Source organism: Crocodylus siamensis, chromosome 14 (genome assembly GCF_052110815.1).
Source record: "Crocodylus siamensis isolate JL-2025a chromosome 14, ASM5211081v1, whole genome shotgun sequence".
NCBI lineage: Eukaryota > Metazoa > Chordata > Crocodylia > Crocodylidae > Crocodylus > Crocodylus siamensis.
In genome coordinates this window covers 7,125,785-7,150,804 of record NC_143408.1, presented here as the reverse complement: position 1 = coordinate 7,150,804, position 25,020 = coordinate 7,125,785, and the positions used below count along the sequence as shown (strand labels likewise).

At 55.8% G+C, this 25,020-nt stretch overlaps 2 protein-coding genes across 6 annotated transcripts in view; one reads left to right on the top strand and one right to left on the bottom strand.

The window, feature by feature from the left end:
- The window catches only part of CSNK1G2 (casein kinase 1 gamma 2), a 70,452-nt gene extending 52,754 nt beyond the window's left edge, over window positions 1–17,698 (top strand). The window contains exons 4-13 of one of the 2 annotated variants that reach the window (XM_090027087.1): window positions 653–722; window positions 2,027–2,175; window positions 3,184–3,418; window positions 4,321–4,406; window positions 5,494–5,578; window positions 6,860–7,008; window positions 7,664–7,747; window positions 10,330–10,434; window positions 13,012–13,118; window positions 14,007–17,698. In XM_090027087.1, coding sequence (XP_089883213.1) covers window positions 653–722; window positions 2,027–2,175; window positions 3,184–3,418; window positions 4,321–4,406; window positions 5,494–5,578; window positions 6,860–7,008; window positions 7,664–7,747; window positions 10,330–10,434; window positions 13,012–13,118; window positions 14,007–14,061 — 1,125 coding nt within the window. In that variant the 3' untranslated portion in view covers window positions 14,062–17,698. The remainder of the gene's footprint in view (window positions 1–652; window positions 723–2,026; window positions 2,176–3,183; window positions 3,419–4,320; window positions 4,407–5,493; window positions 5,579–6,859; window positions 7,009–7,663; window positions 7,748–10,329; window positions 10,435–13,011; window positions 13,119–14,006) is intronic. The other variant, XM_090027086.1, reaches the window with a different exon arrangement.
- A 2,602-nt stretch (window positions 17,699–20,300) lies between these two features.
- The window catches only part of BTBD2 (BTB domain containing 2), a 31,545-nt gene continuing 26,825 nt past the window's right edge, over window positions 20,301–25,020 (bottom strand). For all 4 annotated transcript variants that reach the window (XM_090027083.1, XM_090027082.1, XM_090027084.1 and 1 more), the window contains 2 exons: window positions 24,392–24,538; window positions 20,301–23,013 (listed from right to left, as the gene is read on the bottom strand). In XM_090027083.1, the coding sequence (XP_089883209.1) occupies window positions 22,852–23,013; window positions 24,392–24,538 (309 nt within the window). In that variant the 3' untranslated portion in view covers window positions 20,301–22,851. The remainder of the gene's footprint in view (window positions 23,014–24,391; window positions 24,539–25,020) is intronic.

Sequence of the window (25,020 nt, the reverse complement as noted above, 5' to 3'; positions counted from 1 at the left end):
TGCAGACATGCCCTAGTGAGGGTTGCGCATCTAGGGTCCGTCCCTGACAGCAGTGATGGTGATTGCGAGGGGGGACGAGGTGGGCACCAGAAGCCCACAGTCCTGAAGCTCAGAGCAGGCAATGTCAGGAAGCAGGAGGGAGGGTGCAGTAGCCAGTGCCTTGGAGCCTGGCATTTACTCAAAGCAGGACAGGATGAGATTCTGCAAAGCTCCTGGTGCTGAGGAAGGAAGGGCCTATCCCAAGGGCGGCCTCCCTTGCTGTCCCACTGCTCCTGCGGTGCACAGAGCTCTGTGATGGGCCAAGCAGAGACCTGTCCAGACACAGATTCCCTCTGCTTGCCTGTGCTTTGCTTCCCCCCAGGGAATGAAACTGGAGGAGGGAACCCATCCCTTGGGGCCTGACCCCCTCTGCAGTAACCTGAGGCAGTGCACGGGGGCCTCAGTGGGACTCAGGACCCAGGCCTTGCCCTTTGTGCCTCCCCACTAAGGCACCCCCACGTACCCTCCCTCCCTAACACCTGCCACCGTTCCCTACCCAAGGAATGTGCCCAAAGCAGGGCCTCCCCGGTGCCTTCCCTTGCCCTCTGCCACTTGCTGGACTCCTCTTGATTTTTGCCCCCTCACTCTCTGTTTGTTCAATTTCCCCTCAAAGGAACCCATAAAATCACGGGCCCCGCAGCTGCATCTGGAGTACCGGTTCTACAAGCAGCTCGGAAATGCAGGTAAGACACGGGCAGTGAGGGAGGGCAGGCGTGTGCCGGGGCAGGGGCTGCTTGGCCTGGAAGCATGGGCCTAGGAGCGTGCAGGTAGCTCTTGGTTGCCAGCCCATCCCTGCATCTCTGCTCCGCGTGCCTGCCTAAGCTGCTGGTGCCCATCTGCTCAGCTGACGAAGGCAGATTTTCCACAAAGCTACTTCTAATCTTTGAGCCTTTATTTTCCAGCCCCTCCTCCACCCCTCCCTGATCTCCCCCCACCTCCCGTGCTGGTGTCCGGGATTCTGGCAGGTCACCTGCCATCCTCTCCCCCACATCTCTCCCCCAAGAGGCAGCATATCAAGCCCACCTTGTGACGGGGGTGAGTTGGTTCCTCCACCTACCCACCTCAGGGGTTGCTAAGCTGGGGCTACCCTGAGAGCCCCATGCAGGAGAAGGTGGGGTGTCCTTATCCCCTCCTCTCAGAGGGAAGTTGGTGGCACCAGTGCACGTTCTAGGGCCAAATGAGAACCTGTAGGCCTTGGCCTTGCTCTCTCTGGTTTCCTCCCATGCCAAGGCCTTGTTTCCTGCCTCCTTCCCCTGCTCTTGGGTGGAGTTTGAATGTCAGACCTCTGGCTTGTACCCAAACCTGCCACCTCCTGGTCAGACAGCATCAGGGACCTGAAGGGGAGCCTCTTCCTCGCATCTCCAGCTCCCAGGCCAGCAAAGGAACGGGGCTGGGGGGCTTTGCAGAGCAGTGTGTTGGCAGGGGCTCAGGGCTTGGATGGCCAGGGTGGTTTGGGTTGGGATTGAGGGGCCCCGGCATGCCCACAAGCCTAGCATCTGACTGCTGGCTGTTTCATTCCATGGGGCCAGGCTTATTTTCATTATGGCTTCACCTTGAATCTGGTGGGCAGGGAGGAAGCCCTGGTAATGCTGTGATGGCTGCAGGGCCTCTGGGGCACAGTGCCATGCATCCGCCCAGGCCATGGCCACCTGGTGATCCCAGATGACCCCAGTGAGCTCCCAGGCTGCCTTTGCCCCTCCTGCATGCCTAGGAGCAACTGGGCCCTCATCTCCAAAATGCTAGTGTGGGAGAGGAAGGAGAGGAGAACTCCCCTATTAAAGCCCTGCCTTGGGAGGGAGGTGGGGTCTTTGCTGTTGCTTTGTTGACCCCTCGGCACTGACTGTGATATGCATTAGCAGCACATGCCCATCAGTGCCCTCCTTCTGGATTCCTACATCCCCCGTGTTTGGGGCATTGCTAAAGCTGGGAGGGAAGGGGCCTCATTCCCAATCTCACCCCCCACACACTCATGCTTTGGCTGTTGCAGAAGGAATTCCTCAGGTTTACTACTTTGGCCCCTGCGGGAAGTACAATGCCATGGTGCTTGAGCTCCTGGGCCCCAGCCTGGAAGACCTATTTGACCTGTGCGACCGGACCTTCACGCTCAAAACCGTCCTGATGATAGCAATCCAGCTGGTAAGCCCCACTGCGCCTTGGGCTTCCTGCGGGCTACAGCTGATGCCCTCTCCTGGAGTCCTAGTGGCCCTAACCTGAGGGAGGAAGGACTCTGTCAGCTGCCTCTTTCCTCCCCTTTGCCTCTGGGATGGCACGGTCTGCACTCTCAGGACTGCAGAATGGGCACCTGGGATAAGAGGATACATCAGGGGATGTGAGAACATATATGGAGCCTGGGCTGATGCCTTGTCTCATAAGAACTCTTCTCCCTCTTCTGGGTGTGCTCAGGGGGAGGTAGGTGGTATTGTTCCTCTGCAGTGGATGGAGCCCTGGACTGAGACCCTGGAGTCTTGCCCTGCCTCTGCAGGAGCAGCGAGTCCCTGCTTTTTCCTTGCAGAAATGGGGATAGTGCTGCCGGGGCAACTGTGAATATTTGGACCCAGGAGCAAACAGGGTGCCCAGCACAGGGTCCCCACAATCTGCCTGTGTCGTCCTGCCTGTCAGAGCCTGTAGCGTGCCTGTGCTCATCCACTTTCCCTACTGCCTCTCACTCAGCCAGGGCCAGGCTCCTCTCCCGGCCACATGCCCTGTGGAAGGGCAGAGAAGCTAATGGCAGATGGGACTCCCCTGAGATACCTGGCCTCTCCCATGGAGCTAAAGCCCATCAGAACTGGAGCTCCCAGCTTGCACCATCACATGGAAAGGGGGTGCTGTCAAATTGGGAGCTGCAGTCTTGGGTTGCATTCAGCATTATTCTGGGTGCAGGGCTGGCTTCCTAGCCATGACCCTGGGGGAATTGGGCTCAATCCTGTGATCAAGAAGATTACATATAAAATGATCCATTTCAGTTTTAAAATATGCCCAACGCAGGTTCTGTGGAAGGAGAGGGGGATAGGCAGGGCAGGCTTCAGGGGAGCTCACCCTGGGGTAATAGTGGCATGTGAGCAGAATTGGGCCTGGCAGGTGCTGGGCAGACAGCTGCAGCGTGGGCTTGTCTGGTGCTGACACCAGCTCTCCCCTGCCACCCAGATCACACGGATGGAGTACGTTCACACCAAAAGCCTCATCTACAGAGACGTCAAACCAGAGAACTTCCTGGTGGGGCGGCCAGGGAGCAAGCGGCAGCACACCATCCACATCATCGATTTTGGCCTGGCCAAAGAGTACATTGACCCTGAGACCAAAAAACACATCCCTTACCGCGAGCACAAGAGCCTGACAGGGACCGCACGATACATGAGCATCAACACACACCTCGGGAAAGGTACGGGGCACCACTTCCACAGAAAACCAGCTGAGCCAGCCTCACTGGGTCATGGCACACCATCTGCGGTGCTGAGGGATGGGGAGGAGAAGGGCTGAGACTCCAGGGAAGAGCGGCTCTGTGAGTCCAGGTGTTCCTAGCTTGGTGGAGTGCCTGCTGGCACAGGGCATGGGACTCCTGGGTTCTCTTTCCAGTTTGCCCTGTAATCATGGGCGGTTTGCAGCCACGTGGGGTGGATATGATGCTGATTCTGCAGGAGCCCAAGCCTGGTGCATCGAGTCATCCTATGCTTGGCTGGTGTATCTCATGCTCAGGCTCCCCACACGGTGTCTCAGACTGTACATGCCAGCTACTATCAGCATGACCAGCCAGTTGCAGGAGCAGGGGACTCCACCCGTGTACACTGCACATCCCTGGCCACGCTCCAAGCCTCCTTGATGTGTGCAGCTTCCCAGGCTGTGAGAGTCTTGCTGAGAGTCAGGCCTGTCAGACTGTAGAGCAAGGCTCTGTCTGCCACTCGGGGAGTGAGCAGTGCCCCGGGTCAAAGGCCAGACCCTGGCTGATAGGGTGCTGCTCAGTGCTGCAAGCTCCCAGGGGGAAGCCCTGCAGATTGAGAGAAATCACTCCAGAGCAAGAAACCTCCTCCTTGCTTCTCCTGGGAACACTACTGCCATCTCCTGCCATGTCCCCGTGCCCCCACACTGCTGGGAGAGGAGGGTGGTATAGTGCACAGTGTGGCTCCCCTTGCTGGTAATCCTTGGAGCTTCCCCCCAGCTTTATCTTCACGTGGGGCTTTTTGCCAACTTCCCCAGCTGCTGGGAGGGGGAAACTGGGCCCAGTGAGGCAAGATGAGGGGATGCCGCTCTGTGGGTGGCTGTACTGACGCTTTCTTCCCTGTGCAGAACAAAGCCGCAGGGATGATCTGGAAGCACTAGGGCACATGTTTATGTACTTCCTCCGAGGGAGCCTCCCTTGGCAAGGGCTCAAGGTAACTGCCACCTCGCGGCCGGGAATCTGCCACTTGCCCAGCAGGGTGTAGGCAACCTCAGAGGGCTGCAGCACCAAAGCCACTCTCTCTCTGGGCTGGAGCCAATGGACCAGGGTGGGGAACATCTATAGAAACCAGGCTCAGCAGGATCTAGCCTGCACATAAAACGGAGCTGAGACAGGCAGACTCTTAGGCAGGGGGCTGGAGTCCTTCAGCCAGGGGTGTGTCACCATTAGCACCTTTGAGGGCTGTTTAACTTCCCATTGGGGCAGATGCCTGTTGGAGCATGAAATGCCGGGAGCCCAACCCCCAACTCTGGCTCGTGGGTTGTAGCTTATGTCCTCCATCCATGGAAACAGCAGAGCTTGAAGGGCAGCTTGGGGGTCTGGGAGCTCTGTGTCCCTCGCTCCCACCCCAGCCTGGTCACTTCCCCTCAGCATGACCTTGATTTCCTTCTCCATGAAATAGCTGCAGGGAAAGGGACCGGCTGAAAGCGGTGCCTTGGGCCTGAGCAGTGTTGAGGGGTTTGGGGAAAGGAGGAGTCGTTCTGTCCTTTTACCAAGTGTTTCTCTAAAGGTTCTTGCTTTGGCCACCGTCTACTACAGGATGCCACAGTTGTGGCCCACTGATGTGTCCCTTCCTGGCACCTGGTGGCCGGGTGTGGGACTGCGGTTCTGTCAGGTTTCTGACAAGTCTCCGGGAATAACCAGCCGCAGCCATTCCCCTTCTTGCTGTCAGCCCTGGGCTGGGAAGCTGGCACTGCTGATGAACTCAGGATGGGTGGGTGTCCCTGTGCTGGTCTCTTCCAGGCCTTCACTGGTCAGAGGGTTTCTGCTGCTGTGCACCAAGGGCTCCTGCCCTCTTCATGCAGGCTCTGGGGGGTGAAGTCCCTATGAATGACTGCTGAAACCTAGCCCAGATGCCCACTGCATGCTAGGTGATTCAAGGCATTAGCAAGGGGCCTGTTGAGCTTGGGGTGGGGTTTGAGAACCCAGGCCCGCGTTCCTGAGTGCATCCCCCAAGCCAGACCGTGGTTGGCACTTGTCTGTCATGTTGCCCAGGGCTGAACCACTCTCTGCCCATCCAGGCTGACACGTTAAAGGAACGGTATCAGAAAATCGGAGATACCAAAAGAGCCACACCTGTCGAAGTCCTGTGTGAAAACTTCCCAGGTAAGGATACTGCCAGAGCAGGCTAGCACTCATGTCCAGGTTTCTCCTGTCACCTCCAGCCCCTTTCATGTTCTGCTCACACACAGGGGGATTTGTTCCAGAGGTACAAGCTACACTTATGCCAAGTCTGTGCCCTGGACTCCAGCGGCCTTAAATGCTCTGTGCTGCCCTGGCCTGACTGCCTTCTAAACCAGAAGTAGTCTGGCTGGTGCCTTAATCAAGCTAATTGGCATGGGAGCTGGCTAACTGGCACCTCCCTCAGCAGTGCTAATGAGTGGGTTCATACATGGCTACTCTGTGTCCAGCTTAGGAAGCAGCTGTATGCAGCCCCGTCTGCTCGCAGACACCTCTCTAGAGTTACTGATGCCTGCAGCACTAGGGAAATCGCTAGGGAAATCCCTGCTTCTTGATTGTCTCAGGAGGGCTTTGTCAGGCCCTCACATCACTCCTACTGGGAGAGCAGCCACTCAGGGAGCAAACTCCTGCAGATCATTGTGCATTTTTCACCAGGATTTGGCCCAGTGCAAGAACAATGGCACTGCAGCCAGTGCTCCTGCCTGGTCACCATCTCTGTGCTTTGTCTGTGGCCCTGCCCTGTGTGTGACAATTTCCACCTGCTGGGAAATGGGCATTGCAGTGGGAAGGGTGCTGTGTGTGGGAGTGAAGGACTCTTCAGGCTATGGAGGAGCGTGTCCTGGCTGTACCTGATACAGGCAGCAAGTGGAGCCCCCCAAGAGGTTAGAGTAGATGAGCTGGGCAAGGCCATGCAGCAAGGCAGGTGCAGAGCTGAGGATAAAGGCAACGAGGGATCAGGCTCATCACCTCGCTGCAGGGCATTGGTACTGTCCTCCAGCCCCTGAGGCTCTGCCCTGAGCTGCCCCAGCCGGAGCAGCCCAAACAGCCTTCCTGGAGGGAAACCACCTATGCACGCCCCAGGGTCTGGGCCCTGGGGAAGCTGACAGCCCACGGTGTAAACCTGGAGACAGCTTTCATTTTACGCCTGGGCTCCACTATAGCCCAGTGCCTTCCAGTGTCATGCATTATAGCTTTCCTCCCCCCCTACCATCTGCCTCCCTTCCAGCTTCCACTGCTCCTCCAGGCTCCCAGAGAGTCTCTGCTGTCCTAGCAGGGTTGGCAGAAGGGGGATCATTCTACAGGGCCAGCCGGCCGCCATGGTGTGAGCCCTGCCTAGGGTGTGTCTGCCCTTGCCTGGCAGTTTGCTCCCCTGACCCTGGTGTGGATCTGGGTACTGCCAACACTGAGCCTGCCCTGTCTCTGCAGAGGAGATGGCCACCTACTTGCGCTATGTACGGCGGCTGGATTTCTTTGAGAAGCCTGACTACGATTACTTGCGGAAGCTCTTCACGGACCTCTTTGACCGCAATGGCTACGTCTTCGACTATGAATACGACTGGGCTGGGAAGCCACTAGTAAGTGCATCCAACTGGAGGGGAAGGAGCATTGAGCTGGCTGATGCTAGCAGGGACTCACCCTCACCCTGCCCAGCCCTGTGCTCGAGCCCCTCCAGGGCTGAAGGAGCTGTGAGGCTGCCCAGGGCTCGAGGGTGTGGAGCAATGGATAGAGCATCTGGGAAGCCAGGGCATGCTAAGGTTTTGGTGGCTGAGAAGCTCAGAGCTCAGTGGTAGAGCTCTGAGCTTTTTAGTTCCCCTCTGCTTCCTGAGTCATGGAGTAGTCATGCCTGCTAAACATCCTCTGTCTTGACTATTCAGCCCCCCTGAGTTAGTCATATGGGCCCCAGAGTCTGTGTCCTTTTTAGGTCTCTCTGTCACCCCGCCCCGGGTTCTGGATATTCCCTGCTGTGTGCTAAGCAGGCGTCTTCCCAATGTCCATGGGAGGGAGAGCTCACCCCAGAGGCCTTGGCACAGGTGAGAATGTAGCCAGGACCCTGTGTCCCTGTGCCTAGTAGGGGAAGCCATTCTACGCCCGTGTGTTTTCAGGGCCCACCCTGCCCATCCCACCCTTCCCCATCTGACTCGGGCAGCGGGAGGCTTTCTACAGCTTGGGTCACCCAGGGACTTAGGGGCAACTCCTTATTTTTTCCCCTCCTTATGTCTTACTCTGCAGCCAACTCCCATTGGCACAATCCACAGTGACGTCCAGGTGCAGCCCCCAAACAGAGACAAAGCACAGCCACACACCAAGCACCAGGTGAGCTCGGTGCAGCCCCACCATGACCATGCTGGGGCCCATTCCCCAAATGGCTCGGCAGCCATCAGTGGCACTGGGAACTGGGCTGGAAGGCAAAGCCTGTCTGTCCATTTGGGAGACTGGGGGCATAGGGGTTCTGTCCATACATCATTGCCCTCCACTGTGGGGACTGGATGGGAGGGGAGGCTGAGGAATGCAGGGCCTCTCCTTTGGTTGGTCCAGAAGAGACATCAGCCTGAGGGAGGGCTGCTGCCGCACAGGGTGGAGAGAAACGGCAGCTTTCCTCAATGTGAGGTGGCAGCAGGCGCCTGGTGCAGGCCATGCGTCTGGTGAGAGATGGGGAGAGGAGTTGCTTTTCCTCGTAGGACGTTCTGGTACCTCCCCACCTTCCCAGGGAGGGCCCAGGCTCTCTAAGGCTTGTGCCATGGGCATGGAAGGCCAAACTGGTGCTTGCTTCTGTTCAGCAGTGGGCAGGATTAGATGCTTTTGGGAGTGGGGCACAGTGGAGGCATGGGTGAGTGGGTCTAAACACGTCACGCGTTCCTGACTGGCGGAGGGGCCTGGGCGGTGCCTTGGCAAGCCCTGGGCAGAGGCCCAGTCAGCAGCCTGGCCCCTTGGATTCAGTACAGGCTGCAGTGCCTGGTTTGCTGGTCAGATTCCAGGCCACTCTCAGAGAGCGGCTGCTGGTACGTGGCGGGCACCCATCCCAGTGGCTGTATCGCTGGGGTCCTGCCAGCTTCTTCAGCAAAGGCTGGGAGGTTCTGCCTGTACTGGTGAGCAAAGACAGGCTTGCACGGATTGACCCTGTTGGTTGTAACCAATTGTCATGGCCTACAGGCATGTCAGGGTTAGGTCTGCGGCAAAGTCTGGGGTGGGGGGCAGTGAGCTGAGTGGTGCACTGGGACTGTGTCCCAGACCAGTGGTTCTCAACCTTTTTTGTACCAGGACTCATTTGTAAACATCGATGGCCAGTCCCGACCCAGTGCCCCTCACCCCTGACCTGCTGCCCCCAGGCCTCAGCCCTCCGGTGTGTGGGGCAGGGGTGAGTGTGTGGAGGCATGGCAGGCTGGATCTCTGCCAGCCTGCAAGGGAAAAGCCACAGTTTCCCACATTTTTCTCCTTTAAAGGAGAATCCATTTTTTAAAGTTTGTTGATCCGTGTTTGCAACCCTTTCATATATGCTTGCAACTCACTTTTGGGACCTGCCCCTGGTGGGGGATGAGGGAAGCTGCAGTGTGCTGGGACTGTCAGGGTGCCTTGCCGTGCTTGCTGCTCTGCTGAGCACGGTTTTTTTGGTCCGCGTGGCTGACTGTTGGGTGTAACAAGGTGACTGTGTTGAGATGATCGGTCCTGTTGGGTCACATGCATTTGCCTCTGGTGGGGGTCCCATCATTTCCCTAGGGGAAGCACCAACACTGTGATATGGGCAGCCAAACAGGATTGCAGCCACTTCTTTAGCTGCATGGCGAGGAGAGGGGCTGTACCCAGGGGGGTGAAGATGGCTCGGACCTACGCAGTTGTGCTGACTGAGCCATAATCCAGGCTTGGCAATGTCTGGCTCTGTGGAGCTTGGCAGTGCAGCTGCCTCACCCAGGAGCAGGAGTGCAGCTCTTGGAGGCAGTGAGGACCTGCCCCAGGTAGGAAGGATGGGAAGTTTCTAGCAAGGCAGGGGTGGAGTCATGTGGTCCTGGCTTCCCTGTGCACTGACACCAGAGGCAGGGCAGCAAGCAGACCTCTGGCAGTCCCTTACTGTCTGTCTGTACCCTGCCGAAGGGGCTGCTTTGTGGGGGTGCTGCACACTGACAACTTTGGGTTTTGAAAGCTGGTCTCCCCAGAGCCTGTGGGGACTAGCAGGCTCGTTGCAAGGCGCCCCTTCCATGGAGCAGCTGCTGGGCAGGACATTGTATCTGTCATGACTTCAAGCCAGAAAGCATCTGGAAGCAGGCTGCTTGGGAAGACAAACTGGCTCCTGGGGAACCCCAGGCCACTGATACCTCCACATGGTCCAGGCCCTTCCCTGGAGGGGCTGTGTCCTGAGCCATCAGTTGTCTGCTCATGTCTAGATTCATGAGGTGCATCTGAAAGAGAAAAGGACCCACAGAGGCAGGGGAGCAGCCTCACTTCAATCCCTCTTTACTGCCTCCGAAGTGAAGTATCAGGCAGCATCCTCCCCCTGGCTCTGCCAGCATGCAGCCCGTTTGCCCACAGGAGCTGTATCTGCTGTATCTGGACTTCTTCCACAGCGCTCAAGGGGCCTCTCTGGGTTATGGGGCCTGCATGTGCAGAGGGAAAGCCAGGGTGTTCACGGTTCAACAGCCACTGGCCAAGCAGCATGTAGCCCCAACCCATCCCAGTCTGGCTGGGAAGCCCGCAGGGCCCACACTGCCTCCCATGCCTTGTGGAGATGACGCTAGGGCTGCTCTGTTTATATTTTTGCTTTTGCATGTCTTTATTTTCTTGAATTCCTCCTCCATCTCTCCCCCGACCTTGCCTTCTTTCCCTGGTCCCTCCCACCACTGCTCCGTTCTCCTCCTTCTTCTTCTTCTTCTTCTTCTTTTGTTTCTCCTGCCTGTCACTAGCAGTCGCCTGAGGGGGACGAGGTGTGGGATCCTCAGGTCGGTCGGCAGCCTGCCGAGGAACCTCTAGGAACTCACCTAGCAACCAGCAGGCTTGGGGGTTCTGTGCAGGTACATGACCATGGGCCGAGTGGGGCTGGGGGGGCGCCGGGGGGCAGAAGCACCCACCTGAGCCGTGATGCTCCTCTGGGCTCAGTCCTGCCCCGGCTCCCAAAGGACTTCAGTGGTCCCACTTCGGAATGGGGGACCTCCAGTGGCATAACGGCCCATCAGCAAGCATCCCCCTGGCCCACCAGCCGTGCACCCTGACCCACGTCCCTAGTCAGCGGCAAGGCTTGGGCCAGTGCTCAATGCTGAACTCCAGACCTAGCGTGAGAGGCCTCTGTGCAGGGTCAGGCTCGTGGGCAGACTCACATGGCGGTGGCGAGCAGAGCTCGGTGTCAGCTCTCTTACCCTTGTTTTAATCAGCACTGCTCGTTTGATCAGCCTCAAACCATCTGCCATTCTTGAGCTGAGGCAGGGCGGGGGGATCAGCTCTCACCTGGATCACGAAGTTCTCCCAAGAGACAGGGTTGCCCGTCCGGCTTCGTGGTGGGAAAGGGGAGCCAGCCTGGCTGGTGGTGTCCCCATTTGGATGGGGAGCACAGGGCTTGGCCCAGGATCGGGCAGGGTGTTGGCCGTGTCCACCCTGCATCTGATTAAACCTGGTGCCTAGACCTGCTTGTGCTGGCAGTGCAAACACATGCGTGCCTTTGACTGGCTGTGCCGTTCAGGCCAGGGCTTGGTGCGAGGCCCTTGAGAGCTGCATCCTCCTCCCCAGGATCAGGGCTTTGCCTCTGACTTCATTTCCCTTCCTGCTATTGATTAGACCACTCCCTGCCCCCAGAAACTGCCCTCGCTGGGTCTCTTGCGCCTTTGGAGGGTGACTCATCTTCACAGTGCTCCTAGCCAGCAATGCTCACCCCCCCAGCAAGGGCAGAAATCACGGGTCTGAATGGCCTCCAGGCTTCACACTAGGCCTCGGTGAATTCTGTTCTCGCTGTCCATCATTCCCTTCCTAGTGTCTCATCACTGGGCCGTTCTGCCTCAGCTCTGAAAGGCTAAATTTCCCCCCTCTGGTCCCATGGGCAGAGCTTGGAGTCAGGGGGATTCTGTCTGGCGCCCTCCATCAGGGAGATGAGAGGTCGTGGGCTGTCCCCGCTTACTCTGGCCATGTGGCTCCCCTTCCTGTAACAGTGGATGGTCCCTGCTCTGTGTTGTAGAAAGTGCCCCCCAATCCCTCCATTTTCCCAGGATGCACTGAGGTGGGATGGAGGTGCAAGTGCTCTAGCTAGTTTCCAGGCTTGTTTTCGCTGCAGAGTCCCAGTTTGCAGGGATTGGGGCTCTCACCTTGCATCTGCGGGGCCAGGAGCCACCGGTCGCACAGCCCAACTCATCAGGCACTGCTGGGCAGCTCACATGGCACGTGGCAGTCTGAGCCGGCAGGGCTAGAGGATGGTAGATGACTCTGCAGGAAAGACAGCCTCCATCGCTGCTGCGTGTGCGTTTGTGTGTGTGTGAGCCCACCCGGAACAATTTCCCCTGCCTTGCTGACAGGCTGATCCTGGGGAAGGAACAGCACCCTGGGACTTTGAATACTAACTTGGCTATGTTTGGTCTGGGCTTTAACCAGGGCGCAGCCAGCATTGTCCTGGGGAATGGGGTGGAGAGAGTCCAGCCTAGTGGCACTGCAGCAGCTGAACTGGCCTTGTCCCGTCATCACTTCTGGCCCACCCAGAAACTGCAGGAGCTGGAGTGACTTAGCTCTGGTGGAAGCACCCCCAAACAGCCCGGGGCAGGGCAGCAGCTGCAAGCTCCATTTCTGTAGCCTTATTCCCAGGCTGCGTGAAGGGGCTCTTGTCCTGGCATCCTGCAGCCCTGGTAACTGTGGCTGGTCCTCTCAAAAGGCAACATCTAAGCAAAGGCACTTGCTTTCTTGCAAGGCTGGGAATGTGAGGGGAGCACAGCACCTTCTGGCAGCCAAGGGATGGGGATGGTCCTGCCCCTCCCCTGCTGACATCCTACTTGGTACCAGAAACGGGCTCTGACTGCACTGCATGGCAGCCTGGGCCTTGCGCTCTGGGCACTGCCGCTCCCCAGGAGGCAATGCACTTTGGCTCCAGGCATTCCCGCTTTGCCTTCTGCAGGCCTGCCGGGGCTCCTAGGCCCAGGCCAGTGCCTGAAGCTCTGTCTGCTTCTCCCAGGATGTAGTCTCAGCCCTGCAACGCTTGCTGTTGCTTGGTGTCCTTAGAAGCGCTTGATGGAGCTAGCGTTAAAATGTGCCAGAGCTGTGCAGAGGGAGCCCTTCTGAAGCGTTAGTGGCTCTGGGCTTCAAAACCCTTGAGCCCAGTGCAAGTTATGCTGTGCAAATAGTGCCTGAGTCCAGCTTGCTCAGCGTCGGCACCAGATGCTGGCTTTGGGGTCTGAGGTTGGGAGGCAGCATCTCCCCATGCGGCCCTCGCTGGCCAGTTTGCAGGGTGCCAGGGCATGATGCGGCAGGGCTGCAGCTCCGGGGCACCTGCCCATGTGGGGACGCTTGGCTCGCTTGTGGTAGGCACAGCAGTTCTTCAGCTGCCTTTTTGTCCCCAGCTTTGCTCTCCTGTTGCTCTCAGCTGCGTGCAGGCACTGACTCTCCCCACTCCTCCCCAGGTGATGAGCTCCACTAACGGGGAGCTGAACACAGATGACCCAACCGCAGGACATTCAAACGCCCCCATCACAGCGCCTGCCGAGGTGGAGGTAGCGGACGACACAAAGTGAGTCTTTCTTCCCTGTCTCCCCTGGTGTGCGGGCTGTTCCTCAGGGTGGTTTGCTTCTTCCCCTGCAGCTGGTGCTCACATCCGGTGCTCACATCCTCCCTCCAAGGCAGAAAAGGGCCTGGGCTGGGTTATAATGGCCTGTAGATCCATCTAGCTCCCTGGCTGTGCTGCCTGAGATCACCACACAGGGGATCCCAAGAACCAGAGTTGGGCTGTAAGGAGCTTACAGGGGACTGGGCACAGACAGATCCTCTGCTCCGTTCTAGTTCACCCACAAATGACTGTGCTGTCTGCATTACCAAGGCCTCATCGTGGCCCACTCCACCCTGCTAGGCACGGTCCAAGGATCTCCTCTGTGCAGTGGCCTGGACCATTCAGTCACCAAAGGGATCGTTGCCTTGTGACAGCAGGGCTCAGGCTGAGGAAAGTCAGGTTCCCAGAGGTCTTGACCTTGTTAGTGCCTCCCCGGACCTCTCCCAGGGCTGATCCTCTCAGGGCAAGAAGCAGAGACTAGGGAACCAGAGCGTGGGCTGAGAGCAAGGCTCACTGCTGGCAGGAAACTTTGGGCTCATGAGTGCTCTGGCAGTGCCAGCTCCAGCTGCCTCGCAGGCAGGTTTGAGGACCCCCCCACCCAGGGCCGCAGTGGCTGGGGGGCAGTCTGCCGCCTGTGAGGGCCTTGCCCTGAGCTCCGCTCAGTAGAGCCCAGCAAGTGCCCTGAACTGTGAGCTTCAGCAGCCCCCCCTGACGCCATGCTTGCTCAGGGATTCCCGGCAGACGTAGGATCGTCCAGCTCCACTGGGAAAGGTGGTCCGGGAGAAGGAAGCTGCAGTGGGCCATCCGGGCAGCAAGGCTGGGGTGTTACAGGTTTGCACCTGCCTTTTGCAGATGCTGCTGTTTCTTCAAGAGAAGGAAGAGGAAAACCATCCAGCGCCACAAGTGACCTGCCCGGGCCAGCACAGATCAGTGCGTGCGGCGTCTCCTCCAGCTCTGGCCATGGATGGATCTGGGTTCTGATCCGCTCTGCAAACAGCCTTTTCCCACCTCGATGCCGACGGGAGAGGGGGAAGGGCCGTCGTGACTTCACCACCCGGCGCCACGCACGGGAACGGGGAGGGGGCTGTTCCCAAACTGCTTTTCTTTTCCTCCTTGGCCGCCGTCTCAGCACGGGGCCAGCGGCTGGAGCCCAGTCGGACGTTGCTGAAGCCCCCGCGTCCGTCAGGCGCACAGCCCATGGAGAGCATGAAACAATCAGAATAGGACGCCCAAGCCCGGCACATGCCTGTGCCGCCACCGTCTTTGGATTCAATGAACTAGTTGGAAAACGGGGATCAACTTCACAGACTCTGCAGTGGTGCCGTCTTAGAAGAAGCTGAAGACAATTGCCGGAGCGGTGGGTCACAGAGAAATCCTTTCTGTTGCTTCTTTGTCTCTTAAGTTAATTTAAAGTGAGTCTCGGTGCGGAGTGCTGAGTCCGTCTGACCTTTTAGCGTGACGAGATCCTGCTCTTTTTTTTTTGCAGTCTCCCAGCGTCTCCTTCCTCCCTAAACCCTCCCCTCCCCCCAAGCCCTCCTCCTGCTGGTGGCAAGCACGCGGGAGCCAGGTCTGGTACAGGGAGGCAGAGGGGAGACTTGTTTACACGTCCGTTTTATGATGCACTTTGCGAGCAATACAGGCAATGTTCAGGCTTGATGTTAACAGGTCAGTGACGAAGAGGGGGGCGGTGGGGGGGGGAAGGGGATCACGGTCTCAGGAATGGCTGGGGGCTCCTCTGGCCCTCAAAAGCCCTGGCCCTGCCATGCAACCTCAGCAAGCTGCCTGGCAGGCACTTGGCCAAGACCAAAGGGAAAGTTGAAGGGACATTGAAAAGGAAGGTGGTAGGGGAGGGAGGAAGAAAGCTGTCTTATAAGGAACGGGCCCTGCTGTGGGGTTGTGGCCCAGAGCTCAGGACAGCCAAGCTAGGATATCTGTGTAAGCACAGCGCCAAGCCAACCTCCTGATTTCACCAGATTTTAGTGTCCACGCTTAAGTGGCATGTTTGATCAGACTCTTACAAATACTCCCACCATCCAGGCGCCCACCCCAGTGACAAGCAGGGGTCCCCAGCTAAGGCACAGGGCCTCTGCAGGCCTGAAGGCACAGAGCTGCTGTGTGAGCCAGGCATGATGCTGGAAGGAAGCACTGGGCAGGTCTCCAGTGGGGCTCGAAGGGCAAGAGGAGAGAGGCCAAAGGGCGCTAGCACATTTGAGCAGTGGACATGGTTATTCCACGTAGGGTATATGGCACTGGTGCTCGGAGCAGGGAGTGCTCAGCACTAGCTCATAACAAAGCCCTCCGGGCAGGGCACGGCCAGGACAGACCCCCACCCCGCCTGGGGTCAGTTCTCCCCCAGAGTGGTGCTGCCAGGGGGGAGGAGGAGGGGAGGGGGAGCTGGGTAGAGGAAACCTGGGGAAGGCTGGGACCCTGCTCACCTGCCCACACCCCTCAGCCTCTAGTCGAGCCCAGTCCTGAGCTGTAGCTGGTCACAGGGAGAGGTCAACTGCAGATTTTTTCTAAATACCCCCTACACACACACATACACGCGCGCGCGCGCACCATTTCTGAATAGCCCCTGCACCCCCCACCCCAGCCCCACTTGGAAACTGCCCCCATAGCTGAGCTGAAGCCATGTGGCAGGCCAGGGCACCCGCCTCCTGTTGCGTGCATTTGCTGTGGACTTTGCTCTTGCTGGGGGTGCAGTTAGCAGGGCAGCAACCGAGCATATCACAGCTGGGGCTGGAAGCCAGAGCTGCAGTGGGCTTGGGGCTGAGCTGCTGAGGGGAGGGAAGCTGCGGTGCCCACATCCAAGACTTTAGCTGCAGTGAGCAGCTCCTGCCCTCACCCTCATGCTGCAGAGCATACAGGGAGGGGGGCAGTCACTCCAGACCCCACGGGCTGCAGCCTGCTCCCACCATCCCAAGGCAGCCTGGGCCTGAGCAGCCTCTACCCCGACCCTCCCTGCGTTCTAGTCCTGCAGCTCCTGCCCTGCCACCCCGGGGGATGTAACCCAGCCCAAACACACCGCCAGGCAGGGCCTGAGCACAGGGGACCCTCATTTACTAATCAGCAGGTGGGAGTGCTGCTGGCAGCACTGCCCTTCCCCGGCTGGTGGACACTGCAGCTGTGTTGCTGCCCAAGCCCACATCCATTCCTTGAAGTCACAATTTAGAGGTTAAAACAGGTGTAAGCAGCCACCCGGCCACACTGCCAGGGTTTGTGCTGGTTTAGATCCCCCGGCAAGGCTCAGGCCTAGTCCACACTGCAGCCTCCTGCCAACACCACACCAGTGTCCCCCATCCCCCCTTACCATCCCCATCTGCTCCTGCACCAGCTGCAGATTCACTGCATTGCAGGGCAGGGGGAGGTGGCGCCACGGCCAGGCAGCAGCCGGCTGCTTGACAGGCCCGTGCCTCCTGGCTGCACTGGAGGCCAGGCCCACTTCAGGCCCTGCGGCGCAGACGGGGCCTTCAGCAGATGCTGCCTCATTCTTCTGGGCTGCAGGCCTGCCCCATGGACAGCAGCGCTAGAGGGGGCAGCGCGCGAGAGAGGAGCTAGCCCCCATAGCTGAGGATGGCCTGGCCGGCAGTAACTAGATCACAGGCTAGGTCGCACCAGCAGGCTTCAGCCATGCGCAATATCTGATCTCGTTTCCCAAGCAAAACTGCCTTAAACCCTCTCTGGAAATGCACTCCCAGGCCCTGCCGGCATCTAGGCCGAGTGGGGACAGGTGGCACATAGGCCTGCCCTCCTCCCCGTGGATCTTCAGACACAGAGATCGGAGGCTCAGGAGGAAACAAAAGGGAAGGAGCCACGGGAGTCTGCCCACATTTCTCTTCTGAATCTCCCTCCCCGTCACACGTCACGTTGGTCCCTGGGGGGGCAGCACGACACCAGGAGACATCTGTACGGAAATGAGTCCAAATATAAAGAGATTGTACTTGTGTAGCTCCAAAGCAGGACGTTTGTTCCGTTGCGAGTTTAGTTACTGCTTTAAAACAGTGTACAGGACTGGCATTTACATTTCTCTGATGCTTCCTTGAAGCCATAGAAATTAGGGGCTTTTTTAAAAAAAATAAAGTAAAAAAAAAAAAAATTTTAAAAAATGCCAAACCCGGCTCCCATGGTTGTGCGCAGCAGGGAGGGGGTGGGATGGGCATGGGTCTCTCCTCTCTTAAGGGGGCAGCAGAGCAAGTGCCTGTTTCAGGACAGCCTGGTTCAGCAGTGGGACATTGTTCCTAGAGGAATGTGCACCGTGGCCGTGGCAAGGGCTAGTTTAGCAAGCCTGCCACCGGCACACCACGCTACCTCTTCCTTTTGGCACTTAGCAGTGCTTGAATGTAGCCACACATCCTGCATTTCCCCACCGCCTCAAAGCGGGGGCAGCAAGCAGGTGCAGTGGTCCCAGCTGAACAGCAAAGGCAAGTGAGCTGCACACCTGCCATAGAGGTGCTTACCTCCTCTGCCTTGCAGGTGGATTCATGGGATAATACCCGAGAAGGTAGCAGGACAGGGAATAGGGCCTGGCTTGGCTGGGCAAGCTACAAAGAGCTCTGCTGCTTAGGGACAGCAACACCTCACACTGGGAACAGCACTCCCACTGCAGGTCAAGCATGGGGACAAGCTGCTCCAGCCAAGATCATTGCTCAGCAGGGATTCAGTTAGCATCTCCAATGGCTTTCAGCACATGCCCTATCCCAGGCCCCACCCCTATGGATAAGGGAGTTGTACAGCTGCAGCGATGGCAACAACAAAATCCCCCTTCACTACAGGATGCCCATAGCAGAGCCCTTCAGTAGCACTGTCTACCTGCCTGCACTGCTCACTGTCTAGCTGGAGGCACCCCCAGACTCTCCCTGCACAACCCCTTGAGCCAGAGAATCACACATCAGGGGCTGGCAGAGAAGAGCTTGCTGCCTGAGCCTAGAGGCAGATGACAGACTAGTCCCGGGAACACAGGAACATCCTGCCCATCCGACAACAGGAACAAATTTTGACCACAAGTTGAGCAGCCCCGCCAGGGAACTCCCCATCTGTGGGACAGCCCAAGCCGGTAGGAGGATCAAACAGCTTGCAGCAGCTCTTCTTCATTGCAGCAGCACAGGGCTCTAGCGTTGGCTGCCCTCGGCTACCTCCTGTTCTGACACCACATTCACCTCCTGAGCACTAAGGGCAGACATGGAGTTCACCTAAAGGTTTCAGGATACAGAGCAGGTATCCAGCCCCAGCATTTGGTGCTTTCTCCAACTTTGCCCCATAAGAGAGACAGTCCCACTCCTCTGAGCAAAGGCATGGAGCAGAACTGGCAGCAGGAGGGCCATGGCAGGCACGGTGGCCTCTGGCTGAGCCTTGGCCCTTAGCAAAGCAGGGTCGGGCAGGATGTGGCAGCTGCCAGCTCAGAGCCCGCTGATCGGTGTCTGCACAGTACAGTCAGTGGAGGCAGAGGTGCCGGCTTCAAAGTCTCTAGCAGGATTGAGCAGCAGCAGCAAAGATCACAAATGCTTTGAGACATGTCACTGGACTCTGACAAAAGCAGCCTCGGGTCCCAGCGGTGGCTCTGCAGCAAGGCAGTCAGAGGTCACAGTCCAAACAAGGCAGCTGCAGTGGTGCTTGGTGCAGGCTCGGTGGCTGGCACATGTACATGCTTTGAGAGGTCGTCTTTATTCTAGTCCCATTCAGAAGGCCGCCTCCAGCAGGGCTCAGCAGCACGTTAAGCACAGGTCCTGCAGCCGCTTGGAACATGGTGGTAATTGCATTCGTGACAAAAAACAAAAACAAACAAACAAAAAAACCAGTGAATATCCCTAGAGTGGCCTCATGTAAATGGGCTGGCACAGCTGTGCGGGATATCCCTCCCTACACAGCACTTGCTCAATCGCAAGCCCATGCTGGAAGCTGTGGAAGAGACTTTATCTGAAGGCTGGTTCTCAGTCAAAAGGAGCTGCTTCTGCTCTTATTTTCAATTTAAAAAAGAAAAGAAAAAAAAAAATCAGGGTCCACTGTCAGCTGGGTATTTTCCTAGCCAGCAGCACTTTTCAGCAACTTCAGCTGACTCAGAGCAAGAGGAGCGGAGTTCCTTGTTAAGGAGCGCTTTGCTTTCCAAGAGATGGCTGAACAGTCCCGTCAGACTGGCCTCTCAGGAGTTCATCCGCTGCCCTGTTTATTCAACAGGAAGCAGCTCAAGTTTGTTATTCTCAAGTTTAATGCCCAAGTTCCCTTCAGTGACACTTGCCTGCCTTAAATAAAATCATTAAGCCTGCATTATTAGAGGAACTGGATCATCGTGCTGCTACTTAAATTGCTGGAAATTGTTTCAAGCCAGGAGTAGGGGTATTAAGACTAAAATGGACCAATTCAAACAGAGTATTAGGGGAAGTGGCAAGACGCGCAGCCAATTAAAGCCTGCTTCTTTCAACCATATGTTTAAAAATACTGGCTCAGTAAGACGAGCAGTTCCACAAACTAATTTTAGAGCAACTAGCATGTATTCCTACTCAGGGCAGATGCTCACATGAACTTCCTGGCTTATTAGCTACACAAGGAGCAAAGCTGTGCAAGTACCTGGGCTCGTCCTGGCTGAGGCTTTATCATCATTTATCACTGCGAACCGAAGGAGCATTGAAATTAAAGAGCCTGTCGGCAGTGGGTATTTTCCGCACAGCTCCCAACGCCGTGCTTGAGAACTGAACTTGGTGATGCTGCCAGTCTCCTGCCATTTGCTCACTTCAAATCACAAAGAAACTGTGCGTTAAAGACACCCTGAATGCCTTTATTGATTTCCTATTTACAAATCACAAAGCTGGCCCAAAGCAGAGTGCAAACACTAAATGAGAGCATTTGATACATTCATCAATAAAGCACTAGAGTCTAGACATTCCCAGCTCTGTTGGAAAGGTGACATGATACAATAGGATGGTCTCAAACTTCTGGAGACAGGCATGTTCCACAATGCATTACATTCATACCATCTACAAAAGCCAGAATTGCATCAAACTGCATAAAGCCATAAAACAAAAGGTTGCTTAGATGTAGTTCAGTTTAAAACAGGACTTCTTCCCCCAGTAGGACAGAGTCTGAAGAAGAGACCTTACCTGGTGGCCTGAAAAGGAGGGGCTGGGAGAGGGAGAAGGGGGGACACGACACAGGAAACCTACAGTAGGATTTAAAAAAATGCTTTAAGGAGAAAGCCACCAGGGAGGCCTATATCTCAGCTCATCCAGGTTACGAGGTCTTGACAACTGCTTACTTCCAAGTCCTGCTATTTTCATGGCCAAGTGTGCAGATTTGCTTCTCATCGTCCAATTACTTCAGCAATCACCACTTATATACAGAAATGCTAGGGAGGGGGGAGCGCTATATCCACAGCAAAGAGAATTTACACCTAAAGGGAGCAAATGGGCAAAGATGCCCCAAGCCCGGATGCAGTTCAGTGGCACAAGCTTGGACGAGAGGTGAAAAAATGGGAGTGCAAAAGCGGGCTCAGCAGGGAGAGGCAGCTATATACATTCCAACAGAAGGCAATTTCCCTCTTAGAGGAAGGAGCATCTCCATTCTGTTCATCCATTTCAGAATATGGTTTGCATTGCACAGAATCAGGTTCAATAAGTCATGGACCCATCATTTTTTAGTACTGGCCATATTAAAAATCCTCCTACTCTGAAGCAGGCTTACAATATACACATCTTATAATGTCTTCCTAGAGAACGCCACACTGTCAAACAGCACCTACTATCTACTGAGTACTAGGTGAGAGCTGTTCCTGATAATATTACTGCTGTCTGGCAGATGGAAATTAGCCAGATAGCACAGAACAAGGACAAAAAATATATATATATATAGTTACTTCATGAGGCCAGACCAGAAAGGGTAGAGGAGAGAAAAAAAAAAGAAAAAGAAAAATCAGAGGCTATTTCCCCAGCAGGGACCAGGTACCAAGTCATCCACCTCAGTAAAGGCTGACTAGATGCCAATGCTGCGAACCCAGCAAGGCGACTGCTCATACATGACTTGGAAGAGCCATTGTGGCAGGAGGGGAGAGGAAAACGTCACCTCCACCTGCTAACCTTCACTTCAAGGAGGCGCCGCAAAGCACCGGCAGGTCTCACACAACCACTTCTGAATGGTTTGCCCCACATATGCTGAAAAGCTTGCATTTCGAACAGCTTCCTCTGCACAACACAGAGTGGTAAATGCCCCTTAATTTTGGGGGCAAGGCTGAGACCATTCAGATGGTTGCAAGTAAAGTTGCGCAGCAGGGCAATACTGTATTTAGCTGAAGTCACACCTGCTTATGGGGAAAAGCAACCGCTTGTGAATGAGTGAAAGAGGGGGATGACTTTGCAATTAACCCCCGCCGCCCTCTGCTCCCCAGCCCAGTCTGGTGTTGAAGCTAGAATTCCTTCCCAGTTGGTCCAAGCAGTTGCTGCCTGGCCTGACTGCAAGTGGGGACAGAGAAATGTGCATGGACAAGTGGGAAATTATGTCCGCCGTGTTCTCCTAACTGGCTCTAACTCCCCATCCGTCTGCTGCGTTACCAGACAACAGGCACTTGCGCTCCAAACCTCTGCCTACTCTGCATCAGAGCGGCAGTGCTCTGGAGGGGCCAATGAAGAGCCTCGATGCACGCAGAACAAACCGGTCGGATGCGTTGTAGCTTGTGTGAAAAGCGGGCAGCAGCACGCTGGGGAACAGCAGCCAGGTGAGGTACCTTGGTTGCTTCTACCTGACAAACTACCTTAAAACAGAAAGGAGTCGCTTAGCCTGGTAGGGATTCCCTGCCACTGAGTGCTGCAGCAGGGACATCACCTGTTTGTTCACATACGATACAGAGTAAGCTCCAAAAAAAAAAAAAAAAAAAAGAGCACCACCATGACAGAGCAGGGGAGCCCGCACGTAGGTAACAATGGAGCTCTACTGAAAGCCAATCTGGTCCTCTCCAAGCGTACATGGCCATCTATCCACAGAGGGTTTCAGTTTGCTTCCACCAACTGCCTAAAGTAAAAGATTGTCTCAAAGTTAGTGAGAAGAGCATGGAAACGCTGTGGACCCTGCAGAAGTGGTTTGCTTGGAGCGTACAACTCTGGTTCGAGGTCGCCCGCAAGGCCTTGTAGTGCTGAAACAGGGAAGTCTCAATTCCCTTATGCTCTCGTTAACGGTATAAACATGCCAGGCCCGTTCTGGTGGGCTGCGTGTCACGGGCGACCGCGCTGTCCACACAGTACTATGGGAGCAACACAGCAAACCCTCCCCCCAGAAGGCAGAGTTGGGCAAAAGGAAAAAAAAAAGGGGGCTGGGTGGGGAATCAGTGACCCTTTGGGTTTTTCGTAGGATTGTCTCCTCACTGGGAATTGAACCACACCCAGAGCCACTTGTTTCCATGCTTCTGATATAAAAGCATCTACATTCATTACAATTAAAAAAAAAACAACCCATGACATTAGATGGATCATCGGTAAAATGAGAAGAGTTCCTAGCCACAGGCAATCTACAAATGAGACTGGTGACCCAGCGAGTCTGTACGTGGCAGCGGCAGCGTCACGAGCACAAGGCAAAACATGAGCTTTAAAAGGGTTTTACTGAGACCTTTGGCTAGTATGGCTCCCATTGGCAGGGTCGAACTCAGCCAGAGATTTTGGTGGGAAGGTTATGTGGGGGGGAAACAAAAAAAGGCCATCCCGAGCCCGATCCAACAGCTGCACTATGTGTAGAAGATGATTTCTGGGATCTGTCCATCCTCCACAGAAGTGCCGTTGTTGTTCCCAGCCGCATAACAGAAAGTAAAGCAGGTTTTGGCTCCCGTCGTTGGCGATTCGTGAATCACTTTGCGCAGTCCTTTGGTTCCATAGTGGGAATCTGGACCCTGCAGGAGTCACCGAAAACAAGGGGAAACGGGTGAGTAAGGTGGGGAATGCAGCCAGTGGAGGATAACCATGCAGCTTACTCACACAGTGAGACTGTGAACCAAGAGGCTGACCATGCACCCTTCCACCCTCTGAAGCACAGGACCCAAAGGGGCTCACTGCTGCCCTGCCTACCAAGTCTCAGGTATTTTAGAGGACACCATTTTCTACAGTCCAAGGAGCAGCTCACTTAAACTCTACATTCCCCTTCAACAGGGCAGGCTCCAGGAGAGAACTATGCACAACCCTTTCTGATTAGCATACACTGTGCTCTTGCTTGTTCAATAGCCTAAACTACAGGGCAGGATCATGTCAGTGCTCTGAGCAGGACAAAAAACACATCTCCATGAATGCCAGACTGTGATCAGGACCCCCGGGTCTTAGAAAACAGACAGGTGCTTCCTCAATTTGTCTTTGAAAACTTAAGTTTGTCACAAGACTCAAGGGAGGATGAAGACGGCACCGCCATTACAAGTAGTTTGTAACCAGGACAGCGAGCTCATCTACTGAGCCAGTGGTGGCCAGGTCTTTGAGCAGGCAGCATGCTGTAAGCTAAGCCCCACCACCTCCCCAAGTGCCACTCCGATCCCTGCTTCCCAGAGGCACGCCTGACAGTTTGTGCTGTGGGACGCTAGATTGGAGGCAGGGGGCTTGAGCCTCTGGCCGCCACATGAATTGGGGTAAAAAGCTGCTGCAACAGGGGTGTCACCATCAAGGACCAGGTTAACTCTGCCCTGGCCAGGCCCCCACCCCCAACACCACTGTTTTATATGGCAGGTGAGGATCCAAAGCCCTGAATTCAACAGAGGCTGCAGGACCAGGGGAAGTTTAAACAGCTCTTGGTGGTAACAACCAACACCTCTTCTTGTAGCAACCTCCTGCCCTGCCCCACTGCCTTCCCTTACTGAGCACCCAAGCTCACCTGCACACACGCACCAGCTGCCCATGCCACTTGTGGCAACCTCTGCCCTAGACACTGACCCCATTATTGACAGTGAGGCACCAATGCTACTTTCTCAACCAGTACCGCCAGGAACCAGCTGTTCTGTAGTTTAGAAAATTCAGAGACCCTTCCTAGTCTCATGAGGAAGACACCGCTGCTTCAGCACTAAGGCAGCAAGCTGGATTTGCCTAGCAAACTTTGTAGAATCCATTTACTAACCATCTTTACCAGGCACCTCAGGAGTTAAGGGCTACAGAGTGACATCTCAGGAAACTGCATCAAGGTACCTTGGGAGATCTAAAACCAGGATCTATGATGGCTCAGAGCCGCTCTGGTCTATCGTCAATCCTCCCCCCTCACCCCGTAAACCCAAAGACAGAACCCAGGTACAGCACCTTTAATGTAGCACATGCTGTGTAGTTGACGTTGGGCAAAATCTCAACAGGCTCTTTAAACATGACCCGGAAAGTATTGGAGGATCCATCACAGCTGAACCCAGTGTCATTTTGGCCCAAGACCGTATTGCTGTCTGTGTGGATGATCTGGAAGGTAGATTCAACAGACAAGAGTCTTAATTAAGTATGCTCATGTTTCCTTCAACGTAGCAGATCATTGCCCATTCCGCTAACTGGCCCAATATGTGCAAGTGAGGCGGAGGAAACTCTAACACCGCTGCACTGCTCAGTAGGCACACGGCTGTTTCACTGGCTTCTCTGGGACACACTCAACAGTTGCACTACGTCTGCTGGCTCCCTCCTGCACAAGTGCTTTGAACACTACAGCTACACAAAAGCAGAAGTGCATGAGGTCAGTACAGAGAGCAAGAAGAAGGGACTGCAAGGAGTCAGGTCTCTTGTATTCACAGCAGAGGTGCTGGACCCTCATGTGCTTTGTACCCAGAGACAAGAGGTGCTTCTCAAAGCCAAAACCAACCAGTAGGACAATATCATGAACTTTGACACAGGCCAACAAAGGTTTACCAGTTTGATATGCCTGGCAAGGAGGAGAGCTGGCTTATCAGAAT